At 46.9% G+C, this 26,403-nt stretch overlaps 1 protein-coding gene across 5 annotated transcripts in view; it reads right to left on the reverse strand.

Annotated features, from left to right (window-relative positions):
- The window catches only part of LOC112060584 (erythroid membrane-associated protein-like), a 100,959-nt gene that overhangs the window by 32,733 nt on the left and 41,823 nt on the right, over nucleotides 1–26,403 (reverse strand). For all 5 annotated transcript variants that reach the window (XM_065571449.1, XM_065571447.1, XM_065571450.1 and 2 more), the window contains 2 exons: nucleotides 25,016–25,123; nucleotides 6,655–6,687 (listed from right to left, as the gene is read on the reverse strand). In XM_065571449.1, the coding sequence (XP_065427521.1) occupies nucleotides 6,655–6,687; nucleotides 25,016–25,123 (141 nt within the window). The remainder of the gene's footprint in view (nucleotides 1–6,654; nucleotides 6,688–25,015; nucleotides 25,124–26,403) is intronic.

Consider the following 26,403-nt stretch of genomic DNA (forward strand, 5'->3'; position numbering starts at 1 on the left):
TATTTAGATTATATTTTGAAAAAAAATCATTTCAACTGGAATATTTTGTTTTGGAAATGTCAGAATGTTGTGACAACTTTGAAACTGTTTTTCAACTTTTTTTCAAGCCTGGAGAGTCATTGAATACAAACCTGTTTCATGAACAGTTTCAGTTTCAACAAATTGGCATCTTTCTATGAAAAAAATGATTTGTACAAAATTCCCAGCCAGCTCTACTTTGAATGTCTGTGTCAACTGAGGAGCTCCACTTTGTTTTGTGAAGGCCATTTATGATTGTATTAATTTTGGGTTAGAGTATCCCTTCTGTATCAGAGATTTAACACATGGTGGACACACTATATCTGGAAAGCTGTGACAGAGCAAGCAGTAGCCATCAGGGTTGAAGGACTTTATCCCAGTGGGACAATGGTTCTGCTGGAAGCAAGCCCAATGACTTTAAATTACTCTGCTTATAATGGGTGGAGCCTGGAAAGTCCTGGAGGAAGTGCAGAGGCAGAAAAAGGTGTCAGAGGCTGTTTTAAAAGAGGCAGGATAGCTCAGTGGTTTGAACATTGGCTTGCTAAACCCAGCATTGTGAGTTCAATCCTTGAGGGGGCCACTTAGGGATCTGGGGCAAAAATCAGTACTTGGTCCTGCTAGTGAAGGCAGGGGGCTGGACTCAATGACCTTTCAAGGTCCATTCCAGTTCTAGGAGATGGGATAGCTCCATTAATTTAATTTATTTTTATTTAGGAATGGTCTCTAAGCCCAGGGGCTTTTTTGTAGTCAGGAACAGAACACCTAGCTGAAGAGAGTGGAGGCAGGAATTATTCCAGCTTAGTACTAATGTGGACACGAGAATGAATGGATATAAACTGGCCGTGGGGAAGTTTAGGCTTGAAATTAAACAAAGGTTTCTGACCGTCAGAGGGGTGAAATATTGGAACGGCCTTCCGAGGGAAACGGTGGTGGCGAGGGACCTGTCTGGTTTTAAGATTAAGTTAGATACGTTTATGGAGGGAATGGTTTAATGGTAAAACATATTAGCTGAGGAATACCGAGCAATGGCAGGTAAATAGTATAATGGCTAACAAGGGTCAGGCTGGAGACTCTTGCCTACATGCTCGGGGTCTTACTGATCGCCATATTTGGGGTCGGGAAGGAATTTTCCTCCAGGGTAGATTGGCTGAGGCCCTGGAGGTTTTTCGCCTTCCTCCGCAGCATGGGGCAGGGATCGCTAGCAGGAGGATTCTCTGCCAATTGAAGTCACTAAAACACAGGATTTGGGGACTTCATCAGCAGAGTCAAGGGAAGGGTAGGGACGGTTTTGTGGCCTGCAGCATGCAGGGGGTCAGACCAGATGATCATAATGGTCCCTTCTGACCTTAAAGTCTATGAGTCTATGAGTCTATGTGGACTCCCTTAGGGATGCTGCCCAAACCCAGGACTCCCAGGGTAGTGAGGACTATTCTAAGGATTGAATTTCAGGTGTTTGTTATTTTTCAAAAGTCTGTAACTCTAAGGCCTCCTTTAAGAGTAAAGTCAACTGTGCTTAAGAAATTCTCTTTGCCTATACCTGTGGTTCTTCTTTGCTCTCAGGTTCTCCCCAAAGAGGTTGAAAAACAAGCCCAGAAGCTAGGTCCACAAAGGGATTTAGGTGCCTAACTGCCCCTTTAGATACCTCAGTTCAAGGTATCAAAACCTCTACTCAGTTGCTGTATAACCAGAGGCATCATTTGCTATGGCGTAAAGGGGCAATTGTTCCCCCCAAGTCTTTGGTTTGCCCCTGCCCAGGTTTTGTAGGTCTTTATGCCCCAGTCTGTCTTTCACTTTTAGCCCTCCCTGGACTTCCACAATATAATATAATAACCTACAATGTTCTGTATGCTGGCACAACTCCCCCCTCACCACCCCCGGCATACACACATACAAAGAATTTGATGCCCTGTGCTTAAATCTGTAGGCATAGGCGCCAACTTCCCCTTTGCCTGGTGGGTGCTTGACCCCCCCCTGCCCCTTCCCCACCTCTTCTCACCCCGCTCCCATTCCACCCCCTTCCCCCAAGTCCCTGCCCCTGCCCTGCCTCTTCTCTGCCTCCTCCACTGAGCGCTCCGCTGTGTCCCTGCTCCTCCTCCTCCCTCCCGGAAAGTCCAAAGCACCACCAAACCGCTGTTAGGCAGCGGGAAGCGCTGGGAGGAGCCACAGAGTCAGTGCCTATGCCTCTAGGTGCCTAATTTTTGGCCAGTGAGCCTGTGCAAAGCAGCTTAAGACTAGTTGCCTGTTGCCTAGTTCAAACCAAAGCCCTAGCAGGATGCTCAACGTAGGGGATCCCCCACTATCTTTCCTGGGGGGCCAGAGCAGCTAGGCCATCTCAGAGGTTGTCCAAGACCAGGCCTACCAGATCAGGCCCCACAGGAGTACTTAACGCACTCACCCAAGACATGGGACATCTGGGTTTAAATCCCACAGTACCCCATTTGGAGAAGGGATTTGATCATAGGTCTTCCACCTCCCAGGTAAATGCCTGAACCACTGGGCTACAGGGTATTATGTGGGGGGCTCTTATCTCAATCTCTCCTCTTCAACCTGTGTGACTTTATATGAAATACTTGAATAGTCACTGCAGCAAGGAGTGAGTGAGACTCTAGAGCCCAGTGGTTGGGGCACTGACCTGGGAAGTGGGTGACCTGATTTCCGGTCCCTGATCCAATGACTAAGTACTTCATACAGAGTGGAAAACCTTTAATAGTAGACACTAAGGCCGTGGCTACACTCGAAACTCCAAAGCGCTGCCGCGGGAGCACTCCCGCAGCAGCACTTTGAAGTGCGACTGTGGTCGCGCGCCAGCGCTGGGAGAGAGCTCTCCCAGGGCTGCAGATACTCCACCTCAACAGTGCTGGGGCACTGTTTATACTGGCGCTTTACAGCACTGTAACTTGTTGCAGTCAGGGGGGTGTTTTTTCACACCCCTGAGCGAGAAAGTTGCGGCGCTGTAAAGTGCCAGTGTAGCCATAGCCTCAGAGGCCCCTCGTAACAGAATGTTCCAGTGCTCAGGGGAGGAAGGAGACCTGGGGTAAAATCACTGCTCCACGTGAGATGAAATTGGGATTTGAACCCACATCTCTCACATCCTGGGTGAATGCTTTAACTACTGATATATAGAGTAAAAAGGGATCCTTTCTGCAGTTTATCTGACTTAAGTACCCACTTCCCTTTGAGGGTTAAGCTTAGGCCATACATGTTTCCTCAGCAATTCCTACTGGTTGCTTTAGGCAGCACAGCATGTTGACTTCATGAATCCCTTTTTAGGCACCCGCCTCTCTCTGTGCATTGTACAAGGAGTTTGAGCACTTATGTTATGACTGTGGATTGCACTAGGCAGCAAGGTGCTTAAAGTGAGGCATTGCAATGCGGAGTCTAAGTCTCCTTTTAGATCTAACTCAGCGCCCACAATCTTGGTGGAACTCTGTAAGTGCACAGTTGGATTGTGAAATCCCTCAGCCCAAGTAAAGGCATCAGACAAGAGGTCTGTCTTCATGTTCTGACCCAAGACTCTGACTCCTAGCTCCTGATTCCAGCGTGGCTCTGGCATCTGACCTCTGACTCCAGTTCTGACCCTTGACTCCGATTCCTAGCTACTGATGTCAGCTCCAACCACTGGGCGTGACGCCTGCTCCAATCACTAGGCACGACCACCCATGTCCCAGTCACTGACAGAGTGTGAAAAATCAGGACAGGGCTGGGGGTAATAGGTGTTTATATAAGAAAAAGTCCCAAATATTGGGACTGTCCCTATAAAATCAGGACATCTGGTCACCTTATACAGAGATATACTAGGCCATGTAGCAACAAAGGGGTCTTTAATCTAGCAGAGAAAGGCATAACAAGCACCTGTGGCTGGAAGTTAAAGGCAGAAAAATTCAAATTAGAAATAAGGCACACATTTCTTAACATGAGGGTGATTAACTGTTAGACCAAATTCCCAACAGAAGTGTGGATTATTCATCCCTTGATATCTTCAGATCAAGAATAGAAGCCTTTCTCATAGACTCATGGACATAAGGACAGAAGAGACTATGTCAATCATCTGGAAGATGCTTTAGCCAAACACAAGTTGCTGGACTCAATACAAGGGTAACTGGATGAAATTCTATGGCCTGTGTTATACAGGAGATGAGACTATATGGTCTAATGGTCCCTTTTGGCCTTAATAGTTATAAATATGTTAATCTAGGCCCAGGTTCAGAAAGGGTTTTAGGCACCCAACTCCCACCGAAATCAATGGGATGTAGGCATCTAAATACCTTTGTGAATCTTGGCCTTAGTCGTTACATAACTTGCCTTCCTTCCCATGCAGTGGAACAGCAGCAATTCCACTGCTTTTAAATCCTGACACGCTTGCAATTTTGGAGGCAGGCATGACTCATGGCCACGTGTATGAATAAGGTTTTCAAGAGGATTTTATTTCAAAATAATTGACTCTTCAATCCTTTGTGCTGGGGGAGGGTAAGTACTCAGAATTCAATGCTAACTTACTGTTTTCATCAAGGCTTTGGCCTGAGAAAGAACAATATCTTTCATACATTACTTTTTGTTTTTAAATTGGGAAAACTAATAATAAAGGTTGATTAGCTAGATATATTACTGAACAATTCCATACATAATCAGAAAAAAGCATTCAAAATACAAAAAAGTAGGTCAGATTCTGCTCTGTGTTAGACAATTTTAAACATAGAGGAAGTCCCACAGAATTATCTGCACAGCAGTTTTCTGAAATAAACACTAAAAAAATGGGCCCTTTATTTTATCTAACCGAGTAAGGTTTTCATAGTTGGAGCCAAGAGACAGAATCTTCAATCAATTTGAGTTTTGTGAATCCAGAAAAAAAGACTTTGCAGTCAGTGGAATAACTCCATATCTGAATTTATGTAACTGATCTCAGAAGCTAGTCCAAGATTTTGGATTTTAAGTGACAAAAATTCAGGAAAACTTCAGAATAGCGGTTGTCACAGTAAGTATACTTCTACACCTTGAACATATACAACAATGGCTCAGTATTTAGCTTATTGGTTACATAAATTGGGATATCAGGACCATAACACACAGTTAAATTAGTTTTGGGAAAGGAATTTTTTGTCCTGAACAGGATATAAGAAAATGGGTTTGGGGAGTTAGCGAGGAGCAAACTGTGCTACAGTCACTTCTCCAGTTTTCAGACTGGATGAGTACTGAATAAAACCCTCCTTTCTGCATTCTTTGACTAAACAAATTCCATGTGAGCTTGGTATTTGACATCTCATATTATTGTTAAAAATTCAAACATGTAACAAAACTGTCAAAAATCCCCATTTCCTTTTCTCTCATATTTGTTCTTCAGGAAAATATTGCCAGACCCCAAAATAATTACTAAACAGATACATTTTAAGGCCAGAATCATGCTGCTGCCAAAGTGGCAGCACCAAACCCTACACTGGGTTAAGGTGACCAGACAGCAAGTGTGAAAAATTGGGACAGGGGGCGAGGGGTAATAGGAGCCTATATAAGAAAAAGACCCAAAAATCGGGACTGTCCCTATAAAATCAGGACATCTGGTGGCTGGGTATAGCTGGGAGTTGTCAGAGGCAGAGCAGATCTAGCTGTGGTCAGAGTGAGCTGGGCAGGCTGTCCCCACCCTGACCCAGGATGCGTCCTTAGTGGCCAGATTCCCTGTGGGAACATCATTTGAGGCAGGAACTACCACATGTCCCAGCTCATGAATGAGTGGGATGCTGCAGGGCTGGCCTTACACTCCATTGACACCCCAGACCCACCACATGGCCCAATTGATCCCCCTCCCCTCAACTTGGCCCTCTGGAATAACATCCTTCTCTTGCTGCTAGCTAACAGAATTAGTCTGCTGTGGTGCTGAAGATTCAGGATTCAAATCTTGCTGATCATGGAACTTTAGGTAGGGTTACCATACGTCCATATTTTCCTGGCTTTTTGGTTCTTAAATTGCCATCTGGGAAAAAAAGGACGTATGGTAACCCTAATTAAATATCTAAAATCCGTGAGGGCAGCTGCAACAGTGAAGGTTACACCCCCTTCTCCCACCCATGGAGTGTCCTCTTTTTTGAATGTTCAAATATGGTAACCCTAGGTAACTGTATATCTGGCATTGTCTAACTTTCAACAGTTTGACTTTGCAACCTAAATAACTTCCTTTTAACATAGATTTTTATATGTACTTTCCAGTATTGTTTAAATACATTTAATTCTTTTGCGCTCCCTGTCCAACCAAAGTTCGAGGGTGTTTAGACTGAGGACCCCAATTTCAGCAAGGTATTTAAGCACAGGCTACACTTTAAGAACATGAATAATCCCATTGATTTTGATATTTATGTATAAATTCTCCCCTGTCTCACTCCTTGTACAACCCAGTTGACCTCAATATAAATAACTCCAGTTAAGAACAGAAGAATGGCCATACTGGGTCAGACCAATGGTCCATCTAGCCCAGTATCCTATCTGCTGACAGGATACGATTACATTGCAGGGGGTGTCAGTCTGGTCAGACCTGTGTCACTAGGCTTACCCTTTTTAGACAATACACACTATATCATCAAACAAAAATATTATACATGGCATGGCAGTTAACACTTGCTAATATTTTAGATTAGCCTACAATATTTTTACCTGCTTCAGGATCATGCTGTTTCCTGTGATTTCCTGAAAAAAGATATAAGGTATTTAATCTAGGCATGCAGATAATTTTCCAGTTACTCTTCAGCACATGTACCATATAGGATCTTCTTATCCAATTTATCAAACACAAGATGCAGAAAAAGAGCTTAATCTGCCCTTTTCTTCAGCCTAAAATAACTTCTACAGTCCCTACACAAGAACACACCATATGTCATGGCAGTGTCATTCTCCTCTTAAAAAGCAAGTTTATTACCCCCAAATTGACAGTTTCAGTGTTCTTTGGAATGTCATGCAAGTCACTAAGGCCTGGTCTACACTATGAGTTTAATTCGAATTTAGCAGTGTTAAATTGAATTAAGCCTGCACCCGTCCACACAACGAAGCTATTTCTTTCTAAATAAAGGGCTTTTAAAATTGATTTCTGTACTCCTCCCCGACGAGCGGAGTAGAGCCGAAATCGATATTGCCATTTCGATTTAGGGTTAGTGTGGCTGCAATTCGATGGTATTGACCTCCGGGAGCTATCCCACAGTGCATCATTGTGACCGCTCTGGACAGCAATCTGAACTCCGATCCACTGGCCGGGTAGACAGGAAAAGCCCCGCAAACATTTGAATTTTATTTCCTGTTTGCCCAGCGTGGAGAGCACAGGTGACCACAGAACTCATCAGCACAGGTAACCATGCAGGCCGATAATTGAAAAAGAGCACCGGCATGGACCATACGGGAGGTACTGGATCTGATCGCTATATGGGGAGAGGATTCAGTGCTAGCAGAACTTCATTTGAAAAGACAAAATGCCAAAACTTTTGAAAAAATCTCCAAGGACATGATGGAGAGAGGCCACAATAGAGACTCAGAGCAGTGCTGCGTGAAAGTCAAGGAGCTCAGACAAGCCTATCAGAAAACAAAGGAGGCAAACGGTCACTCCGGGTCAGAGCTGCGGACATGCTGCCTCTATGCTGAGCTGCATGCAATTCTAGGGGGCGTCGCCACCACTACCCCACCTCTGACTGTGGATTCCGAGGTGGGGGTAATCTCATCAGCCACACCTGAGGATTCTGTGGACGGGGAAGAGGAGAAGGAGGAGGACAAGCTTGTGGAGAGCACACAGCACTCCGTTCTCCCCAACAGCCAGGATCTTTTTCTCAGCCTGACTAAAGTACCCTCTCAAGCCAGTATCCAAGACCATGACCCCATGGAAGGGATCTCAGGTGAGTTTACCTTTTAAAATATAAGACATGGTTTAAAAGCAAGCATTTTTTAATGATTAATTTGCCCTGAGGACTTGGGATGCATTCGCGGCCAGTACAGCTACTGGAAAAGTCTGTTAACGTGTCTGGGGATGGAGCGGAAATCCTCCAGGGACATCTCCATGAAGCTCTCCTGGAGGTACTCCAAAAGCCTTGCCACAAGATTTCTGGGCAGTGCAGCCTTATTCCGTACTCCATGATAGGATACTTGACCACGCCATGCTAGTAGCAAGTAATCTGGTATCCTTGCATGACAAAGCCTGGCAGTGTATGGTCCTGGAGTTTGAGGGCATTCAAACAACATCCGTTCTTTATCTCGCTGTGTAATCCTCAGGAGGGTGATATTGCTCATGGTAACCTGGTTGAAATACGGGAATTTAATTAAGGGGACAGAGGTGGCCGTTCCTACCGGGCTGTTTGCCTGTGGCTGAAAAGAAATCCTTCCCTGCAGTTAGCCAAGCGCGGGGGGCGGGCTTGGCCCTGAGCTTTTCGCGTTTGGCTAGCAGGGATCTTCCCTGATACCAGCAACGTGGTGGGGGGAGGGATAACGCAATCATCCAGAGAATTGGATGGGGGGGTTAGTTTATTTTCTGCTGCTGAAGGTTAACAGGAAAACCGCAGCACTCAATGGGCTTTGCTTAGTATGTAGGAAAGGACGGCACTGAATCCGAAAGACAATGGCTTACCATGGCCGCATGCAAGCCGAATTCTGTTGCCCGGACCTGAGTCTGTGATCTCTAGCAGCAAAGCCACAGGCACTCAATATTAAGAGGCAAAATGTGACCTTGCACAGAAATCACATGTGCTATGTAATGTGAATAGTGTTGTTTGTGAAAGAGTTTAAGCATTGTTCTGTAAAATGTTTCTTTTTAAAAAATTCTCTCCTTTTTCCCCTCCCTCCAGCTGCTGCAAATTTTTCAAGCCTCCCTCCTCCGTCCCGAAGGCTATCTCAGATAAGACGTTGGAAAAAGAGGACGTGAAACGAAATGTTCGCGGAAATCATGGAATCTACCCGCAGTGAAAGAGCTCATTTGAATGAGTGGAAGGACATGGTTTCAAAGTATAGGAAAGAGGCCAGTGAACGTGAGGACAGGAGGGACCAACGTGAGGAGAGAAGAGATGCTCGAGATGAGATATGGCGTCAGGAAGATCAGAGGAGGCAGTATGCAATGCTGGGGCTGCTGCGTGAGCAAACAGACATGCTCCGGCATCTGGTGGAGCTTCAGGAATGGCAGCAGGATCACAGACTGGTGCTACAGCCCCTGTATAACTCCCCTCCCCCCTCACCATGTTCCATAGCCTCCTCACCCAGATGTGTAAGAACGCAGGGGGGCAGGCTCCGTGAACCCTCCCATTCCACCCCAGTGGACAGCCCAAGCAAAAGGCTGTCATTTTTTTAACCTTTTTTTAGTGGCCTTTTCCTTCCCGCCGATCCTCCTCCCAAACCCCACCTGTTTTTTTTCCCTCTTTTTATAATCAGTTAATAAAGAATAAATGATTTTTAAATGATAGTGACTTTATTTCCTTTGAAAGCAAGCTGTGATCGAAGGGGGAGGGTGGGTTCCCTACAGAGAATGAGTCAAAGGGGGCGGGTTTTCATCAAGGAGAAACAAACAGACATTTCACACTGTAGTCTGGCCAGTCATGAAACTGGTTTTCAAAGCTTCTCTGATGCACAGCACTTCCTGGTGTGCTCTTCTAATCGCCCTGGTGTCTGGCTGCATGTAATCAGCGGCCAGGCGATTTGCCTCAGCCTCCCACTCCATCATAAAGGTCTCCCCCTTACCTTCACAGAGATTGTGCAGCACACAGCAAGCAGCAATAACAATGGGGATATTGGTTTGGCTGAGGTCTGACTGAGTCAGTAACGATCGCCAGCAACCTTTTAAATGGCCAAATGCACATTCTACCACCATTCTGCATTTGCTCAGCCTGTAGTTGAACAGCTCCTGACTCCTGTCCAGGCTGCCTGTGTATGGCTTCATGAGCCATGGCATTAAGGGGTAGCCTGGGTCCCCAAGAATAACTATTGGTATTTCAACATCCCCAATGGTTATTTTCTGGTCCGGGAAGTAAGTCCCTTGCTGCAGCCGTTTAAACAGAGTAGTGTTCCTGAAGACGCGAGCATCATGAACCCTTCCCGGCCAGCCCAGGTTGATGTTGGTGAAATATCCTTGTGATCCACCAGTGCTTGCAGCACCATTGAAAAGTACCCCTTGTGGTTTATGTACTGGGTGCCCTGATGCTCCGGTGCCAAGATAGGGATATGGGTTCCATCTATTGCCCCACCACAGTTAGGGAATCCCATTGCAGCAAAGCCATCCACTATGACCTGCACATTTTCCACAGTCACTACCTTTCGTAGCAGAACCTCAGTGATTGCTTTGGCTACTTACATCACAGCAGCCCCCACAGTAGATTTGCCCATTCCAAATTGATTCCCGACTGACCGGTAGCTGTCTGGTGTTGCAAGCTTCCACAGGGCTATCACCACTCGCTTCTCAACTGTGAGGGCTGCTCTCATCTTGGTATTCTGGAGCTTCAGGGCAGGGGACAGCAAGTCACATGAAGTTCCATGAAAGTGCCCTTACGCATGCAAAAGTTTCGCAGCCACTGGGAATCGTCCCACACCTGCAACACTATGTGGTCCTACCAGTCTGTGTTTGTTTCCCGGGCCCAGAATTGGCGTTCCATGGATAGAACCTGCCCCATTAACAATATGATCTCCAAAGCACCGGGGCCCGCGGTTTGAGAGAATTCTGTTTCCATGTCCATGTCCTCATCGCTCTTGTCACTGCGCTGCCATCGCCGCCTCCTCCTCTCCTCGTTTTTCTGGTCCTGGTTCAGCATAAACTGCACGAGAATGCGCGAGGTGTTTACAATGTTCATGACTTCTGTCTTGAGCTGAGCAGGCTCCATGCTTGCCCTGTTATGGAGTCTGCAGTGTTCACCCAGGAAAAAAGGAGCGAAACGGTTGTCTGCCGTTGCTTTCATGGAGGGAGGGGGGAGGATGTACCCAGAACCACCTGCGACAATGTTTTTTGCCCCATCAGGCACTGGGATCTCTACCCAGAATTCCAATGGGTGGGGGAGACTGCGGGAACTATGGGATAACTACCCACAGTGCAACGCTCTGGAAATCGATGCTAGCCACAGTACATGGACACACACTGCCGAATTAATGAGCTTAGTGTGGCTGCATACATTCGACTTTATACAATCTGTTTCCAAAATTTGAATTCTGTAAATTCGGATTTATCCCCTAGTGTAGACATACCCTAAGAACTCAGTCTTTCAAGACACTTCTTGCTTCAATAAAGCACTGTGTGGCAAGTAGAGTGGAACAATCACTTCCCATGTCTTACATATAACACTGTTCCTAATACACTCCAAACTATTAGCCTTTTTTCACAGCTGCACCACATTATTGACTCATATTCAATTTGTAATCCATTATAACGCCCAGATCCTTTTCAGCAACAATACCACCTGGCCAGTCATTCCCCATTTTGTAGTTGGGCATTTAATTTTTTCTTCCTAATTCTAGTACTTTGCACTTGTCTTTACTGAATTCAAAATATGCTTTCAAGTGTCAGAGGGGTAGCCGTGTTAGTCTGAATCTGTAAAAAGCAACAGAGGGTCCTGTGGCACCTTTGAGACTAACAGAAGTACTGGGAGCATAAGCTTTCGTGGGTAAGAACCTCACTTCTTCAGATGCAAGTAATGGAAATCTCCAGAGGCAGGTATATATCAGTGTGGAGATGACGAGGTTAGTTCAATCAGGGAGGGTGAGGTGCTCTGCTAGCAGCTGAGGTGTGAACACCAAGGGAGGAGAAACTGTTTCTGTAGTTGGATAGCCATTCACAGTCTTTGTTTAATCCTGATCTGATGGTGTCAAATTTGCAAATGAACTGGAGCTCAGCAGTTTCTCTTTGGAGTCTGGTCCTGAAGTTTTTTTGCTGTAAGATGGCTACCTTTACATCTGCTATTGTGTGGCCAGGGAGGTTGAAGTGTTCTCCTACAGGTTTTTGTATATTGCCATTCCTGATATCTGACTTGTGTCCATTTATCCTCTTGCGTAGTGACTGTCCAGTTTGGCCAATGTACATAGCAGAGGGGCATTGCTGGCATATGATGGCATATATAACATTGGTGGACGTGCAGGTGAATGAGCCGGTGATGTTGTAGCTGATCTGGTTAGGTCCAGTGATGGTGTTGCTGGTGTAGATATGTGGGCAGAGTTGGCATCGAGGTTTGTTACATGGGTTGGTTCCTGAGTTAGAGTTGTTATGGTGCGGTGCGTGGTTGCTGGTGAGAATATGCTTAAGGTTGGCAGGTTGTCTGTGGGCGAGGACTGGTCTGCCTCCCAAGGTCTGTGAAAGTGAGGGATCATTGTCCAGGATGGGTTGTAGATCACTGATGATGCGTTGGAGAGGTTTAAGCTGAGGACTGTAGGTGATGGCCAGTGGAGTTCTGTTGGTTTCTCTTCTGGGCCTGTCTTGTAGCAGGAGGCTTCTGGGTACACGTCTGGCTCTGTTGATTTGTTTCTTTATTTCCTTGTGTGGGTATCGTAGTTTTGAGAATGCTTGGTGAAGATCTTGTAGGTGTTGGTCTCTGTCTGAGGGGTTGGAGCAGATGCGATTGTACCTCAGTGCTTGGCTGTAGACAATGGATTGTGTGGTGTGACCGGGGTGGAAGCTGGAGGCATGAAGGTAGGCGTAGCGGTCGGTGGGTTTTCGGTATAGGGTGGTGTTAATGTGGCCATCGCTTATTTGTACGGTGGTGTCCAGGAAGTGGACCTCCCGTGTAGATTGGTCCAGGCTGAGGTTGATGGTGGGGTGGAAGCTGTTGAAAGCATGGTGGAATTCTTCCAGGGTCTCCTTCCCATGGGTCCAGATGATGAAGATGTCATCAATATAGCGTAGGTAGAGAAGGGGCATGAGTGGACGAGAGCTGAGGAAGCGTTGTTCCAGGTCAGCCATAAAAATGTTGGCATATTGTGGGGCCATGCGGGTGCCCATAGCGGTGCCACTGGTCTGGAGGTATATATTGTCACCAAATTTGAAATAATTGTGCGTGAGGATAAAGTCACAGAGCTCAGCAATAAGTTGTGCTGTGTCATCATCAGGGATACTGTTCCTGACAGCTTGTATTCCATCTGTATGTGGGATGTTTGTGTAGAGAGCCTCTACATCCATGGTGGCTAGGATGGTGTTTTCTGGGAGGTCACCAATGCATTGTAGTTTTCTCAGGAAATCTGTGGTGTCACGGAGATAGCTGGGAGTGCTGGTGGCGTAGGGTCTGAGTAGGGAGTCCACATATCCAGACAGTCCTTCAGTGAGAGTGCCAATGCCTGAGATGATGGGGCATCCAGGATTTCCAGGTTTGTGGATCTTAGGTAGTAGATAGAATAACCCCGGTCTGGGCTCTAAGGGTATGTTGATTTGTTCCTGTGTTAGTGTAGGGAGTGTCCTGAGTAGATGGTGCAGTTTCTTAGTGTATTCCTCAGTGGGATCTGAGGAAAGCGGCCTGTAGAATTTGGTATTGGAGAGTTGTCTGGCAGCCTCCTTCTGGTAGTCAGACCTGTTCATGATGACAACAGCACCTCCTTTATCAGCCTCTTTGATGATAATGTCAGGGTGGTTTCTGAGGCTGTGGATGGCATTGCGTTCTGCACGACTTAGGTTATGAGGCAAGCGATGTTGTTTTTCCACAATTTCTGCCTGTGCACGTCGGCGGAAGCATTCTATGTATAGGTCCAGACTGTCATTTCGACCCTCAGGAGGAGTCCATGTGGAGTTCTTCTTCCTGTGTTGTTGGTGGGAGGGTATCTGTGTATCAGTGCGCTGTTCAGTGTTATCATGAAAGTATTCTTTGAGTCGGAGGCGGCGAAAGTAGGCTTCCAGATCACCACAGAACTGTATCATGTTCGTGGGGGTGCTGGGGCAAAAGGAGAGTCCCCGGGATAGGACAGACTCTTCTGCTGGGTTGAGTGTGTAGCTGGATAAATTGACGATATTGCTGGGTGAGTTAGGGGTACCCCTGTTGTGGTCCCATGTGGCAGGTAGGATTTTAGACAGCTTACGGTCCTTTTTCCTTTGTAGAGAGGTGAAGTGTGTAATGTAGATCTCCTGTCTTATTTCAGTAAAGTCCATTTGTGTGGAGGGTTGGTTATTTATGAAAGTCTCCAGGTTGGAGAGCTCTTTCTTGATGTTTTTCTGTTTGCTGTATAGGATGCTGATCAGGTGGTTCCTCAGTTTCTTTGATAATGTATGGCATAATCTCTCACTGTGGTCTGTGCAGTATGTAGATAGCAATGGATTTTTCACCTTCAGTCCATTTGGTATGATGTCCATCCGTTTGCATTTGGAAAGGAAGATGATATCTGTCTGTATTTGTGCAAGTTTCTTCATGAGGTTGATAGATTTCCATTCCATACGGCTAAATGCAGTGCCTTGCATGGTGTCAAGTGTCAGAGGGGTAGCCGTGTTAGTCTGAATCTGTAAAAAGCAACAGAGGGTCCTGTGGCACCTTTGAGACTAACAGAAGTACTGGGAGCATAAGCTTTCGTGGGTAAATGCCATCCACAGCCTCAGAAACCACCCTGACATTATCATCAAAGAGGCTGATAAAGGAGGTGCTGTTGTCATCATGAACAGGTCCAGAAGAGAAACCAACAGAACTCCACTGGCCATCACCTACAGTCCTCAGCTTAAACCTCTCCAACGCATCATCAGTGATCTACAACCCATCCTGGACAATGATCCCTCACTTTCACAGACCTTGGGAGGCAGACCAGTCCTCGCCCACAGACAACCTGCCAACCTTAAGCATATTCTCACCAGCAACCACGCACCGCACCATAACAACTCTAACTCAGGAACCAACCCATGTAACAAACCTCGATGCCAACTCTGCCCACATATCTACACCAGCAACACCATCACTGGACCTAACCAGATCAGCTACAACATCACCGGCTCATTCACCTGCACGTCCACCAATGTTATATATGCCATCATATGCCAGCAATGCCCCTCTGCTATGTACATTGGCCAAACTGGACAGTCACTACGCAAGAGGATAAATGGACACAAGTCAGATATCAGGAATGGCAATATACAAAAACCTGTAGGAGAACACTTCAACCTCCCTGGCCACACAATAGCAGATGTAAAGGTAGCCATCTTACAGCAAAAAAACTTCAGGACCAGACTCCAAAGAGAAACTGCTGAGCTCCAGTTCATTTGCAAATTTGACACCATCAGATCAGGATTAAACAAAGACTGTGAATGGCTATCCAACTACAGAAACAGTTTCTCCTCCCTTGGTGTTCACACCTCAACTGCTAGCAGAGCACCTCACCCTCCCTGATTGAACTAACCTCGTCATCTCCACACTGATATATACCTGCCTCTGGAGATTTCCATTACTTGCATCTGAAGAAGTGAGGTTCTTACCCACGAAAGCTTATGCTCCCAGTACTTCTGTTAGTCTCAAAGGTGCCACAGGACCCTCTGTTGCTTTTTACAAAATATGCTTTGCTTAGCATCTTGCCAACTTTTCCCAAACTGAAAGTGACAATGTCTGGCAAGTGACAATGTCTCTTCCTCCCTCTTCCTCTAATCTCTAGCTCTGCCCCCTGAATTCACACACCCAACTACCCACTCCACAAAACAAAATGAAGGCCACATTGTGCCTCACCCTTATGTGGACATAGAGGTTTCAACAAACCATCTCCCTTTGGCACCATATTATAAGGATCAGACACAACTTCAGGCTTTGGGCCATCCCCGCTTCCTACCTCACCTCTCACCAGCCTGTGAGTGGGACTGATGCAGTGGAGGAGTGTACTGAACCTCATGGACTAGTGTTGCATTCCTCCTGCAGCCCAAGCACTCCACTGGGCAATGTAGTGTGGACACTGAGAAGTTGCACTCTTGTTTTATCATCACTCAAGTTTTTAAATTTGAGCATTAAAATACGGCATTTTAGGAACTAGGATTACTTACTTTTAAAGGGAGCACTTTGCAGTGAGCCTCTACATGTTCACACTCATCAAGGCATGTGCATCATGAGCCACCAGGATATTCTGGAGAGCAGTGCCCATTGGGGTTACCATCCTGAAGGGTTCTGATGGTGTCAAAGCGGAAATGGCCCCAAACCTTCCTTCAGTTCCTTCCTCTAATTTGAGAAATCCTAAACGGAGACTCCAAAGAAGTGGGGAAGGTGGTAGGAAAGTGTGAATATGCAGAGGCTCATCTTGGAGCACAACAGGACCGAAGGGGCATAGCCTCCTTCCTAGATGGACCAAGGGACAGCTGCAACCACCCCCTGGTGGGCAGAGCTGGGACACCTCCACCTGCCCCACCAGAAGCAGAGGGGTGGGATAGGAACAAGAAGTATAAAAGGCAGGCCCTTCAGCTCAGTTGGAGAGAAGCCACTGGAGGAGAAGGATGTCTCTTCCCTGCTGCTGTAGCTTGAACCTTACAGCAACCGCTGCAGCACCCAAGATTTGGGGGGACTGCCAGAGCTGCTAATCACCAGAGACACAGAGGATTTGCTAGGGCTGCCATTATCTGTTTATACCAGCAAGAAGGACAATGACCCCAGGAACCCAGGTACCCCACTTGAACAGGAGTGTAGGAAGTAGTCCAGGGTATAGGAAGTAGCCCAGGGGAGCCTAATATAGTTCGGTTGTGTTGCTGACTGATCACTGACCATCATGTTGCGGCTGGATTTCCCTGCTGACCCAGTGACGGACCACTCTACCACTGTTAGGGCCCTGGTCTGGGACATGGTGGAGTGGCAGGGGTAAGAGGACATGGGCCCACTTAACTCCACCACATCCCAGACCAGGGACCTCATAGTGGTTGCCTCCTCACCATAGGCCAAGAGGCCTGTGTTTGTTGGTGGTCCGCCAGAGTCAGGATCCCCGACTGTTTGCTGACCTGCCCTGTTTGAGGGCCTGGTGTATAGACTCACTACTGCCCTGTCCTGATTACAGGCCAGAAACTCCTAACTTCTCTGCCCTGCCCTGTCTGCGGGCCTGGCCTCCTAGACTTTGCTGCCCCACACTGTTTGAGGGCCTGAGCTAATAGACTTGTAACTGCTCTGTCCTGAATACTGGCCAGAGCCTCTTAACTGTTTGCAGCCCCACCCTTCCTGAGGGCTGGGGCTTATAGACAGTTCTGTTCTACCCTGATTGTAGGCTTTGACTGTTTGGTGACCCACCTGGTTGGAGGACCAGGGCCCCTAGATGCAGTACTGTGCTACCCTGCCAAGTGGCAGGAACCCCGGTGCTAATTCCCGCCTGAACTGTTCCCTTCCAGAGGACTTCTAGCGAGGGGGCGTGGCCAGCGCCGTATTATTGCCTAGGCCGACAAGGCCTAGGCCTAGGGTGGCAAATTTTCAGGGGAGGAAGCTCCCCTCCATGCCCTGCCCCCCTGCTCCAGCTCACCTCTGCCTCCTCTGCGAGCACGCCATGGCGTCCTGTTTCTCTCCCCTCTCAGCGCTTGCGCCACGAAACAGCTGTTTCGCGGGGCAGGGAGGGAGAGGGGAGGAGGGGGAACGCCATGCGCGGGGGGAAGAGGCGTGGCCGGGGGCGGAGATTTGGGGAAGGGATCCAATAGGGGAAGGGAGAGGGCGGAGTTGGAGCGGGGACTTTGGGGAGGGGGTTGGAATGGGGGCGGGAAAAGGGCGGAGTAGGGGCGGGGCCAGGGCGGCAATTATTTCCCGGCCTAGGTGCGGCAAAATTATTAATCCGCCACTGGGAATGGCCTCCCTCCCAGACAGACAGTGGGACAGTTGCAACTGCCTTACAGTAAGGCCTGGTCTACACTACAAGTTTAGGTCAAATTTAGCAGCGTAAAATCGAATTAAGCCTAGACATGTTCACACGGCTATGACCCTTTTTTCAACTTAAAGGGTGCTTTAAACCGGTTTCTTTACTCTACCTCTGACGAGGGGATTAGCAATAAAATCGGCCTTAGTGGGTCAGAATTGGGGTAGTGTGAACGGAATTCGACGTTATTGGCCTCCGGGAGCTATCCCACAGTGCTTCATTGTGACTGCTCTGGACAGCACTCTCAACTCACTTTGGACCGGAGTGGGAAAGCTCCAGAATTCAGCCTCTTATTAAGTAGTGAATATTAGTGAAGGAAATAAATAGGTTTATGTTTATTTCTTTGTAACCTGTCTTGTGCAATTAGAGGAATCATCAAATTGGGTATGTGGGTATTCTTTGTGGAACTAAGTTTTTGCCCAGGGTAACATCCACTGTGTTTGGAATCTGTTGTTTGTGAGAGTAGCTGGTATGCTAATCTCTCCCAGAGGGGTTTCCTTTACTTTTCTGTTCTTTAATTAAAAGCCTTTTTTTATACCTGATTGATTTTTCCTTGTTTTAAGATCCAAGGGGGTTGGATCTGGATCCACCAGGAGTTGGTGGGAGAAAGGAGAGGGGATGGTTAATTTCTCCTTGTTTTAAGATCCAAGGGGTTTGGATCTGTATTCACCAGGAAATTGGTGAAGTCTCTCAAGGCTTCCCAGGGAAGGGAATTAGTGCTTGGGAGTGGTGGCAGCCAGATCAGATCTAAGCTGTTAATTGAGCTTAGAGCTTCTCATGCAGGTCCCCCACATCTGTACCCTAAAGTTCAGAGTGGGGAAGGAACCTTGACATGGTGAGCAGCAGTGAGGGATTTTTTAGGAACCAAAAGCCAGATTTTTTTCCCCTCCTTTGAGATGCTGGGGAAGCAGTGAAGGAGAGATACCCTGAAGGCAAACAGATAAGAGTTTCTAACAGAGGGCTTTTGTTAGAAGGGAAGCTCCAGATGTGATCGCTGGAGGGTCATTGACATATTGCCAAGACAAGTCACAAAAAAAATCTGTTTTACTTGTTTTTGTTTTTTTTCTAAAGAGTCACATTACAGTAACCAAAGATTCCAAGCTGTTTCTCCCCCACCCCCCCTCCCCTACCCCCATAGCTAAGGTAGACCAGGGGGAAAATGTCAGGCAAAGGAAAAAATACTATGCAACAGGAGCTAGAATTAGCCAAATTCCAGGCTGAGGAGAATGAAAAGGAACATGACAGACAGATGGCCAGGGCTAAGGCTGCACACAAAAGAGCTATGGAGGAAAAACAAAAAGTGATGGAGCTGAGGCAAAAAGAGATGGAAGAGAGAGGAAGCATGAACTAGAATTAGCACGGACTAGGAAGGATATACCAGCCAACCCTAACAACCCCTCTCTAGGTACTGCTTCCCATCCCAGAAAACTCCCCACCTACAAGGCAGGCGATGATACTGAGGCCTTCTTAGAGAATTTTGAAAGGGCCTGCCTTGGATACAGCATCACTACAGACCAGTACATGGTAGAGCTGAGGCCGCAGCTCAGTGGACCTGTAACAGAGGTGGCAGCTTAAATGCCTAAGGAAAACATGAACAGTTATGAACTTTTTAAAAACAAGGCCAGAATCAGAATGGGGCTAATACCCAAGCATGCCCGTTGATGGTTCAGAGCCATAAGTTGGAAACCAGATGTGTTATTTACCTGACATGCCTACCACATTGACAAAAATTGTGATGCCTGGGTATCATGAGCAAATGTTAAATCTCTGGAAGATCTGTTTTTCCTGGTGAAAATGGAGCAGTTCTTAGAGGGTGTTCCTGAGGAAATAGAAAGGTACATCCTAGATGGGAAACCCAAAACTGTAACCGAGGCGGGGGAGATTGGAGCCAAATGGGTGGAGGTGACAGAAAAGAAAAAAACTAATAGCAGTTGAAGCAAATATCAGAAGGGGCAACCTGAAACAAAACCCTACCACCGGGGACAACCCAAGGCCCCCGCTAACCCCAAGGAAAACCCCAGACGCCTTCTCACCCCACCACACCAGTCTCCACCAACCAACCTCGCCCTGGTGATACCTTAGCAGGGTGATGTTTTAAATGTAATGAACTGGGACATATAAAGGCCCACTGTCCCAAGAACCCCAGTTCATTACATCACAATCACCCCAAAGATCCCCAGGCCCAGATGCCTCTCAAATGCCCTCGGAGCGAAGGGAAACTCTGAGAGTGGGCGGAAAGAGGGTTATCGCGTAGAGGGACACTGGGGCACAAGTGTCAATGATCCACCAATCCCTAGTGGACCCCAAACTCATCAACCCAGAGGCTCTGGTGACAATTCAACCCTTCATGTCACACTCTTTAAGCCTGCCAACAGCCAAGTTGCCTGTCCTGTACAAGAGCTGGTCAGGAATGTGGACTTTTGCAGTCTATTATCCCATCCCCATGCTGCTGGGGGAAGACTTGGCCAACCATGTGAAGCTAGCCAAGAGGGTGGGAATGGTCACCCACAGCCAGGCTAAGCAAGCTTTCACCCCATCACTGTTCCTGAGCCATCCACCAGGGCCCCGTCTGTGTTACCAGAGACCCAGACAGAGGTGGTGGAACCGGATCCCCCGCCAACCACTGCAACAGCCGTAGTGGATCCAATCCCAGAGACCCAGCCAAAGCCAGTCCCAGAACAGGAACTGGCAACGCAATCAGAACCAGAACCAGTGCCAGCACTGAGTCCAGCGCTTGCAAACCCGTCTACAACGTCTACAATGTCAGAGGGCACCAGTGAGCCTGAACTGACAGAAGCAGCAGATAACCCTACCCAAGAGGCTCAGCCAGAGCCTGAAATACCACATAGTGCACCAGCAGAGAGCAGTTCACAGTCAACGGAAACAACCCCAGCAGAGGCATCGCTTCCAGAGGGACCAAGCCCAAGTCCACAGTCCAAGGAGGAACTAATGTCTCCAGCATCAAGGGAACAGTTCCAGGCCGAACAGGAAGCAGATGACAGCCTTCAGAAATCTTGGGTGGGGGCACGGAGCACCCCAACGCCTCTCAGCTCTACTAACCGATCCCGGTTTGTTGTAGGACAAGGACTTTTATACAAGGAGACTCTTTCTGGTGGACACCAGGAAGACTGGCATCCTCAAAGACAGTTGGTAGTTCCAGCTAAGTACCGAATAAAGCTCTTGAGCTTAGCCCATGATCATCCCAGTGGCCATTCTGGGGTGAACAGAACCAAAGACCGGTTGGGGAAGTCTTTCCACTGGGAGGGAATGGGCAAGGACATTGCTAATTATGTCCAGTCTTGTGAGGTGTGCCAACGAGTGGGAAAGCCCCAAGACCAGGTCAAAGCTCCTCTCCAGCCACGCCCCATAATTGAGGTCCCATTTCAGTGAGTAGCTGTGGATATTCTGTGTCCTTTCCCAAAGAAGTATCAGAGGGGTAGCCATGTTAGTCTGAATCTGTAAAAAGCAACAGAGGATCCTTTGGCACCTTTAAGACTAACAGAAGCACTGGGAGCATAAGCTTCCGTGGGTAAGAACCTCATTCTTCAGATGCAGTCTTGAATACTTCTGTTAGTCTTAAAGGTGCCACAGGACCCTTTGTTGCGTTTCCCAAAGAAGACACCCAGAGGAAAGCAGTACATACTGACTTTCATGGATTTTGCTACCTGATCGCCGGAAGCCGTAGCTCTAAGCAACACCAAGGCTAAAAGTGTGTGCCAGGCATTAGCAGACATTTTCGCCAGGGTCGGTTGGCCCTCTGACATCCTTACAGATTTGGGAACTAATTTCCTGGCAGGGACCATGAAAAACCTGTGGGAAGCTCATGGGGTGAATCATTTGGTTGCCACCCCTTACCACCATCAAACCAATGGCCTGGTGGAGAGGTTTAATGGAACTTTGGGGGCCATGATAAGTAAATTCATAAATGAACACTCCAATGATTGGGACCTAGTGTTGCAGCAGTTGCTTTTTGCCTACAGGGCTGTAGCACATCCCAGTTTAGGGTTTTCACCATTTGAACTTGTGTATGGCCGTGAGGTTAAGGGGCCATTACAGTTGGTGAAGCAGCAATGGGAGGGGTTTACGCCTTCTCCAGGAACTAACATTCTAGACTTTGTAAGCAACCTACAAAGCACCCTCCGACACTCTTTAGCCCTTGCTAAAGAAAACCTAAAGGAAGCTCAGGAAGAGCAAAAGGCCTGGTATGATAAACATTCCAGAGAACAGTCCTTCAAAGCTGTAGACCAAGTCATGGTCTTAAAGGAGCTCCAGGCCCATAAAATGGAAGCATCGTGGGAAGAACCATTCACGGTCCAGGAGCGCCTAGGAGCTGTTAACTATCTCATAGCATCCCCCACCTCCAACATAAAGCCTAAGGTATACCATGTTAATTCTCTTAAGCCCTTTTATTCCAGAGAATTAAACATTTTCCAGTTTACAGCCCAGGGAACAGATGACGCGGAGTGGCCTGAAGGTGTCTACTACGAAGGAAAAAGTGATGGTGGCATGGAAGAGGTGAAGCTCTCCGCGACCCTTGGATATCTGCAGCGACAGCAGATCAAGGGCTGATGCACTCTACCGTGAAAGTTTCCCAGAATTAACTGGACATCATTCTTGAAATGTGAAAAAACTTGTAGTTTTTACCTAAGTAGTAGTTTATGTAAAAGTGCATGTGTTTTATTAATCTGTTTATTCTAAAGTTTAGAAAGAAATCACAGACAGTGCGGTCCAACACTGTCTGAGATTTGGGGGGCTTGTCATAAACAGCTAGTTAAGGGTTAATGCCTCTTTTACCTGTAAAGGGTTAAGAAGTTCACCTAGCCTAGCTGACACCTGACCAGAGGAACCAATGGGAGGACAAGATGGTTCAAAGGGAAGTTCCCTTGGTCTAAGTCAGAGTTTCACTTTGGACCGGAGTGGGAAAGCTCCAGAATTCAGCCTCTTATTAAGTAGTGAGTATTAGTGAAGGAAATAAATAGGTTTATGTTTATTTCTTTGTAACCTGTCTTGTGCAATTAGAGGAATCATCAAATTGGGTATTTGGGTATTCTTTGTGGAACTAAGTTTTTGCCCAGGGTAACATCTTCTGTGTTTGGAATCTGTTGTCTGTGAGAGCAGCTGGTATGCTAATCTCTCCCAGAGGGTCTTCCTTTACTTTTCTTTTCTTTAATTAAAAGCCTTTTTTTAATACCTGATTGATTTTTCCTTGTTTTAAGATCCAAGGGGGTTGGATCTGGATCCACCAGGAGTTGGTGGGAGAAAGGAGGGGGGATGGTTAATTTCTCCTTGTTTTAAGATCCAAGGGGTTTGGATCTGTGTTCACCAGGAAATTGGTGAAGTCTCTCAAGGCTACCGAGGGAAGGGAATTAGTGCTTGGGAGTGGTGGCAGCCAGATCAGACCTAAGCTGTTAATTGAGCTTAGAGCTTCTCATGCAGGTCCCCCACATCTGTACCCCAAAATTCAGAGTGGGGAAGGAACCTTGACAGGGCCTGATAAAAAAATTGCACCTGCCATCTCCATTAATTGCAGACATGTAATCCAGTTATATCTCCTTTGCCTCCTTCTCCTCCTTCATCTCTCATCCCCATTCTCATCATCCAAATACCAGTGTATTTCTTCCCTATCCCTTCCTGAGACACTATCTCTCCTCTCCTTGTTTCAGTACTCCACCTCTCCTCCACTCCAACCTCTCCCACTGTCAGAATTTTTAAATATCAGATTCTCTGTTTTTGCTTCCATTCCAGAATGGAAATTTCTGATTTTTAAATGGAAAATTCAGTTTTCGCTGTGAGAGGAGGGAATGAAAAACGAGAAACAAGACTGACATATTGGGTCCTGCCTCCAATAAGCTTGCCTAGTGGTTGGCTAGGTCACAAATGGATCTAAGCTTGGGCCTGGGCAAGGTTAGTCCTGGAATCATGGTTGAGGGACAGACCAGGGTCAAAACTGAGATCAGAGTCTGCAGTCAAATGAGGATCAGGACCATAGCCAGGTTGTCAGGGCTTAGGGGGGATCAGAAGATGGAGGCTAACCTGGGGTGGGTTGGAGACGAGACTGGACTAAGGTTAGTCCAGGGCAGCGGCAGTGCTCAGGCAAGTCTGTGGAAGGAGCAGGCAGAGGAGCAGGGGCAGGTGCAACGGTTGGGAGTTGCTATAATTAGTTGCACAGCAAGGGAGCAGGATGGTTCCTGGCTGGGTAGTGATATAGCTCATGAGGGTATGTCTTCACTACCCGGCACATCAGCGGGCAGTGATCGATCCAGCGGGGATTGATTTATCGCGTCTAGACTAGATGCGTACTGTACTCCTGCGCTGTGAGAGGCGCAGGCGGAGTTGGGAGAGCGTCAGCAGTTGACTTACCACGGTGAAGACACCACGGTAAGTCGATCTAAGTACGTAACTTAGATCGATTTCCCCCTAGTGTAGACCAGGGCTCAGACTCATCTGCAGTTCTGAGGCATTGTGGAAATAATTGAGCCTGGTGTCATCTGATCCTGTCTCTGCTTTGTGATAGGAGGCTGCTGCATGCCTGGGGGGTGACATGAGTGAGCAGCCCTAAATTGGCTGAGAATTTGCCTCACAGCCAGGCCTGCTAGGTCAAGCTGGAGCAATTCAGGGACCTTGCTAATGAATGGATCCTTATATGGATGCTGCACTTACAGATGCCCAGACTTCAATCGACTGGATCTGAGGGGTGTGCGAGGTAACCCTCCCACTTCTGAGAGTCCCGACGAAGCCCATGCTGGGTAGGCATCTGCTTTTCTCCTCTTTTTCTATAGGAAATTGGACCCAGTAACAGCTGATCACTGGAAATAACATTTGCCTCCGAAGAGCAGAAAGAAAGAAACCTGATGAGAGAAGTATGGAGTATTCTGTCCGTGATTGATAGGAGTTTCCTTCATTTTACATGGTAGGAAGGAGCTGAAGGGCGGTTGGGGCTGCTCCCCTTTTACACCACTGGGAGGGGCAGGGAGAGAAGCGTGAGTGACCCCAACAAATGCTGCCTTCCGGAACATTACAGTAGGTCCCAGCACAGGTGCCTTGACCCTACAAGTGGGAATATGCAGAGGCCACTCGAAGAAGAATGACTGTCAAAGCCATGTCGTTGGTATTTAGTAATCCAAATCCATTTGTCATTAGAGGAATGAGTGATCCCAGCAACAGAAACAATTTTAAGATAAAATTACCGCTCAATTCCTAAATGTATTCAAAATATATTATTACCATCAATAATTTTTAAGGTGCAAATTCTTACCACAATACTCATGTTTATAATTGATGGACAGGTTGATGGCAGAGATGATGAAGATCAGGACAACTACTATCAGAATAACAACGAGGAGAGTAAGTATCTGGCTCCAATCTGTGGTAGAAGAATCGTACAAAAAATATTACAAACACCAGTGATTATACTATATTGTAAGAAATATATTTCCATTTCAGATACAAAACATTGCTCAACCAGCTCACATTAGATTTACACCAGACAGGAAGCTGTAATATCACTTTATGGAGCAACACAAACAAAAAAACCCCACCTATTTCATCTGTGTCAGCTCTCAATCCTGCAAACACTTATGCGTATGCTCAACTTCAATTGCTTCCTATGGGAGTACTCAGGGTAAAAAAGTTAATCATCTGCTCGCAGGACCAGGAACTTTAGAATGACAGTTGATATTTTCATATTTGCCTAAAAATGTGTGTTCAACAGATTTAAAAGTCTTTCTTAAAACATGTTAACTAACGTCCTAACGAACATGTTTTGTCAGTACTGGACTTAGGAACTTTTCCCTAGACTTAGGTGCCTAAGTCCTGCTATCCGAGGATACTGCAATCCATGAACGTACTCTTTGGCTGCTGCTGAACCCCAGAGGTGCCTGAATTCACACAATACCCATATTATTGCAGTAAAAATTCCCCAAATGTTTATTTCAGAGTAGCAGCCGTGTTAGTCTGTATCCGCAAAAAGAAGAACAGGAGGACTTGTGGCACCTTAGAGACTAACAAATTTATTAAAGCATAAGCTTTCGTGGACTACAGCCCATCCGAAGAAGTGGGCTGTAGTCCACGAAAGCTTATGCTTTAATAAATTTGTTAGTCTCTAAGGTGCCACAAGTCCTCCTGTTCTTCTTTTTCCAAATGTTTATGTTTCTGCACAGCTGCCTCATTTGACATTCCCAGATGCCTTCCTCCTTCCTAAACCCCAGAGCGAGCCATGGACAAGGCATTGCTCTGCCTAATGTGCTGTGGGTGCAATGCTGTAGGTGTGCTCAAAGGCTGCCTAACTCTACACCAAAAAGGGGAGGAGGAGGAGGAAGAGGATGTGTATTGTGCTGACTTCTGTTCATCTCAACCCCCTCCTGTCTCCTCCCTCACATCCTCTGCCCCTCAGACTCACTGCTCTTCTGTCCACTTTTATCCTCTTCTATTCCCCTGCCTTATCTCCCTCAATCCCCTCCTTTTAACATCCCACATCCCTTTACTTTTAGCTAATACCCTCCAAAAAAGCGAGAAAGAAAAGGAAATCAAATTGTGGCACTAACATGCCATTTGCTGCCATTCCACTGTTGTTTGTAATAGCCCTTCTCCCACCATATGTTTGTCTGGACTAGTTAGATTGTCAGTTCCTTGGGCCAAGAATCA

The sequence above is a fragment of the Chrysemys picta genome, chromosome 17 (assembly GCF_011386835.1).
Source record: "Chrysemys picta bellii isolate R12L10 chromosome 17, ASM1138683v2, whole genome shotgun sequence".
NCBI lineage: Eukaryota > Metazoa > Chordata > Testudines > Emydidae > Chrysemys > Chrysemys picta.